The sequence below is a fragment of the Syngnathus floridae genome, chromosome 7 (genome assembly GCF_059516105.1).
Source record: "Syngnathus floridae isolate MCC-2025c chromosome 7, RoL_Sflo_1.0, whole genome shotgun sequence".
Classification (NCBI taxonomy): Eukaryota; Metazoa; Chordata; class Actinopteri; order Syngnathiformes; family Syngnathidae; genus Syngnathus; species Syngnathus floridae.
The window spans coordinates 37998-42787 of NC_142419.1; the positions used below are offsets into that span (position 1 = coordinate 37998).

At 51.1% G+C, this 4790-nt stretch overlaps 1 protein-coding gene across 4 annotated transcripts; it reads right to left on the minus strand.

Moving 5' to 3' along the window:
* Positions 1–1692: 1692 nt before the first annotated feature.
* Positions 1693–4277, minus strand: LOC148394733 (janus kinase and microtubule-interacting protein 3-like). 4 transcript variants are annotated; one of them, XM_088381275.1, is made up of 13 exons: positions 4210–4277; positions 4055–4125; positions 3814–3918; positions 3556–3669; positions 3358–3397; positions 3088–3150; positions 2789–3001; positions 2652–2697; positions 2472–2537; positions 2342–2410; positions 2188–2265; positions 1898–2131; positions 1693–1818 (listed from the first exon to the last, which is right to left on the minus strand). In XM_088381275.1, the coding sequence occupies exons 8-13, from the start codon at positions 2688–2690 to the stop codon at positions 1702–1704; spliced, it is 603 nt and encodes a 200-aa protein (XP_088237401.1). In that variant the 5' UTR covers positions 2691–2697; positions 2789–3001; positions 3088–3150; positions 3358–3397; positions 3556–3669; positions 3814–3918; positions 4055–4125; positions 4210–4277; the 3' UTR covers positions 1693–1701. The 4 variants fall into 4 exon arrangements, with proteins under 4 accessions (XP_088237401.1, XP_088237400.1, XP_088237399.1 ...); XM_088381274.1 differs by having other exon boundaries at positions 3358–3400; XM_088381273.1 differs by having other exon boundaries at positions 3358–3474; positions 4210–4276.
* Between the last annotated feature and the right edge of the window lie 513 nt (positions 4278–4790).

A 4790-nucleotide genomic window follows, 5' to 3' on the forward strand; every position in this document is an offset into this window, starting at 1 on the left:
AATCCGATTGGTTGGGAAGGGGGCACGGTTATGCAGCCGAGGAGTCCTGTGATCGGTGGGATGTAAAGTAGGCGTCGACGTCACGTCCGCGTCACGTGACCACGACGTGGCAGACGTCAAATAGCAACCGCTGTTTTGTTTAGTAGACTTACAGTTGTTATGCATTGACATAATGGCGCACACACCAAATAGATTTAAATAAATTAAATAATTCTTCTGCCCACTCTCTTTTAAACAAGTTAACTCTCCCCGCGGATTTGAATTCCGGCGAAAGTTACGCCCATCGACGTCACGTATGTCACGTGACCACGACGTGGCAGATGTCATATAGCAACCGCTGTTTTGTTTAGTAGATTTACAGTTGTTATGCATTGGCATAATGGTGTGCACTCAAAATAGATTTAAATAAATTAAATATTTCTTCTGCCTACTCCCTTTTAAACAAGTTAACTCTGCCCACGTCCATTGACGTCTTGTCTGCGTCACGTGACCACGACGTAGCGACGTCATATAGTAACCGCTGTTTTGACCAGTAGACTTAGTTATTATGCGTTGACATAATGGCGCACTGGTTAGCATGGCCACCTCTTAAGCATGATGATGCGGGTTCGACGCCTGATCAACGTTAGCATGGAGTGAGCTGAAGTGCATGGCGCTGAAGATTTGAATCTTTGAAATGCGCTGAGGTCTGACATATCAGGCAGAATGGTTTGCCATCACGTTCAACAAAAAATAGAAACTTTCCCACTCTGATTAAAACGTCCTGTGTTCATCTACGTATTTTTGTTTTGCTGTGCATCTTTTCCCTGCCATTTCGAGAGCCCAATTGACACTCATAGTTTAAAGAAATGTGTTTGCCCATCCTACTTTGTGGAATTTCACCACATGCGCTTTTGACCAAAATACCAAATTGAACTCAAGTGAAGCCAACACGCACAACCCCCCCCCCCCCCACACACACACACACACACACACACACACACACAAATGTTGATATGAACATAAAAGAGCCGCATGCGGTTCGGGAGTTGCGGCTTGGCCAAACCTGTACTATACAACTTTATTTGTATAAAATTTTCACAACAGCTGTCACACAAACAAAGCGGGAAAAACCGAAGACGTGCGTGTTCCGCCCACGCTGGATTTATTTGCACCTTTGAAAAGACACCGTATTGCCGCAGATGTGGCAAAGAGTACTTTTGGGCATCTGAGACGGAAGGATGTCCAAAGCATCACGTCACCTGCTCTGGTAGGCATGGTGGTGGGACGTTGAGGTCAACCGCTTTGGGGTTGGCTGACTCTTTGATCGCAGGATGCCACACACTTGAAGACAGAAGCAGAAAAGCAGAGCTAAATGCAAAATGTACTCACCGGTGACTCCAATTTTTTTCCCCCCTGAAGAAACAGCTGGACGGGTGGCCCCGGCTGGCCAGTGGGACTCTTGTTATTCTGACCCTTTTTAGTGCGCGTTTGGGGCAACAACCGTTTTTTGTGGCGCTCTCTTCTGGTTCAAAAGTGCCCTGCATGTGAATTTGCTTTTCCTGCCTTCTGATTGGATGAGCGCCGGTGTGACGCGGTGCCTCTGTCACCGTGGCGGGGGGTATACGTTGGCATCGGAGCGTCTGCCAACGTCTGAGACCGGCTGGCAGTGTATCGGAGGTGTCGAGTGCGGTGCCGCTGGAGCTCACTCACCAGCTGGTGTTAGGGCCACAGAATGAAGGCCAAGGAGAAGAATAGAAAGAGAAACAGAAACTTCTCCTCCAATTGTTTGATTTGTCTCTTCTGAGCTTCGATGAATTCTTTCAGCTCTTTGTTCCTCTAGGACGGACAAATGGAAAGTGGCATTCAAAAGCCAGTAAGCGTGCAAGTAAGTGCCGGGCTGGCTTTGGGCCCTTACCTGTTGCGCGCTGTGCAGCAGATCCATTCTCTCTTGGAGGATGCAAGCGTCGCGCTCCCTCAACTCGCACATCAGGGCTCGCTTCCATTGGTCCACGGCGCTCCTAAGCTCTTCTCTCTGATCCGCCGTCAGCACGTCATTCACGCCAGCGTGGCTGGCTTTTTCGCCGTCCGTGGCGGGGCAGTCCCGCTGCGGTAGCGCCTCGTACAACATGGCCTCCAGCTCCAGGATCCTCTGGGCCGCAATCCTCGTCCATCAGTGGTCCGGCGGGAGATTTGAGGGCGGCTTACCTTATGAGCCTGGTCCATGGAACACTTCCTGAAGTCCAACTCTTCATCCAGGTAGCCCTTCTGCTTGCAGAACATATCCTAGCACAGCTCAAGGTCAGAATTGTTGGGGCACATTGCCGGAGTTCCCCTTGGCTGATGTCGCGTGTCTGTCTACCTTCTCACTTTCAATGTCCAACATCTTCTGTTGAAGTGCTGACTTGGTCACTTTGATGTATTCTAACCACTGAGGAAAGGCTGCTGTCACATAAGCAGAATGCGAGAGCGTGCGTGGACGTGCGCGTTACCTTCTCGGCTAGGGTGAGAAGGGTCCTGGCGTGAATCACGACCACCTGCTCCTCGTTGGTGAGATTCTGCAAGAGCCCAAAGGCACAGCGTCAACAAGCTTCTTTCAGCGCAAAGCCTTCCAAAAGTCACATTTGAGCCGCCGAGTCTCGTGGAGTGCGAACATAAGGAGTTCGACATACACTTACGGCGTTATAGCCCAGGATGTCCAGCTTCTTCATCAGATCACTGATGACGATGTCCGGGGGAAAGGCGCAAGGAGCAATGTAAGGTGTTCTGGGACCTCGGGTTAAGGTTAGGGTTGCGAGGGACGCCTTACGTACGCTCACGCCCTCGGCCTCGCAGTAGATCTGCAAAGGGCTGAGGCCGTCTGGGAAACGGACTTGCAGAAACTTCAAGACGGGGGAGCGCCACTCCCTCTCCTGAAAGGCACCTCCAGCTCCAGGATGCGGAACTCAAGCAGTTCGTTTTGGTCTCGGATATCCTGGATGTGCTCTTTCAGACGCGCTTCTTCCGCCTCCATCCGCCTGACCTGAAAAGACAGTCAGACCTCATCTGCGGGGCTTCCCGACAGGTGTGACGCCAAGCGACTCCGCCCAGCGCCTTTCTTTCCGTCACCTTTTCGGCCAACTGCTGATTGCTCTGACGCAGCAGCTGCTTCTCCTCCACCCACTTGACATTCTAGAAGAGACAAACGCGTGGACAGCTTTGGAATGTTGTGTCATTTTCATCCACAAATTCTTTGGTTGACTGGAAAATGACATTTGCTTTTCTCCGCATTTTCCCAGCCACGTTCGGGGGGGTTGGTCCAGTAATGCCAGACGGATGAGTGACTGAAGAATGTAGCTATTTTGTCTGAGAAAAAGGTGTGCTCATTGATGAGCTTACCTGTCCTTGTTGCTTCAGCGCTGACTCCAGATCTGCTACTCTGCTTTGATAGTGACCCATTTCTACCATCAGCTTTTCTCTGGTCTGAAAGGAGGAGGAGGGAGGCTCCTCCTCCTCCTTTCAGACCAGAGAACACCCGAGGCTGGGTGAGAACGGGGAGGCTGCGACCCGGCCGGGGGTTGCGGGAAGGGGCGCCACCTTGATCTCCTTCTCGGCGTCGTAGTCCCCTTTCGCTGGTCTGGGCTAGCAGAGCGTAGGCTCGTTGCAGCGCTTGATATTCTTGCGTCAGCTGGCGGTAGCGAAGCTCCGCCTCTTCATGCACACACCAATGCAACACAGCACTAGTACCAGAATCAGTCAGACCGGCGACAAAGCACCCGCGACGCAAAGACGAGTCCGATTCCAGGCTGAAGAGGAATGTTTGGTGTCAATACGCTGGCAGAAATGGCGGGCTACCTCTTCGGGTTCCGTGTCGGGGGTTCTGTCGGTGTGAAAAGACAAGGACGATCCGTCCGAGTCCACCAACACGTCTTCGTCGTAGCCGTAAAATGTTTCGATGACCTGCGGGCGCGGAAGCAAACATCTCTCTGAACAAACTGAAGCGACACCTCACGATGAATCGACGAGAGGAACGATAGCGAGAAAAAGGCCATTTCATCTTGCGCAACACCAAGCAGCCGCAAACAAACAGACTCACCTTGCAGGACCTCACGCTTTGTTCCTCCTCAGAGATTCTCGACGTCGGTATCGTAGCAGCAAATCTCTCTCCTGTCGACACAAATAATCCGCCTTTGAGATTCTTTGGATGCAAAGGGAACGAACGGCTCCGGCGCAGAAACAAACGCGACTCACAATGACATTTCTGACATGAGCTCCTGTCTCCAGAGCCTGAAAAACACGTCACCGGCGATGATTGGAGGGACGCTCGTCTTTTCCAAAAGTGACAACTACAGGGTGTGTCAGGGTTTTCCAGATTATCTTTATCGTATCATTGTGTTGCTTTGACTTTGACTGCGACCTGTAATAAATAATATTATTTATCCCTTATTTATCCCTATCGCTTATCCCTTCCTACACAAAGTCGTAAAACACCCCTTGCTATGTTTTGACTAGAGGTCAAGGGCTTCCTCTATTCAATCCACTCTTACACCCACCCTGTTTCTCTTAATTAAAATGCTCGTGCAGGAGCCGAGAGTCAGACTTCATTCGTACAACGGATGGACTCTCCACCTGCAGGTGTCCAAAAGAACTTACTTGTCTCCCGTGTGGTTCTTGCAAAATAAGTTGGAGCGAGCGCAACTCTAACAGGGTGCATTTTGCCACTAGCTGCCTACGGACAATGACGTCGCGCTCGCGGCTCATGGTTGACGGGCTGAGCAGCCGGGCAAGTCCGTCGTTTTCAGCGCACAGCGAGTGGCAAAGGCGCTGACAAA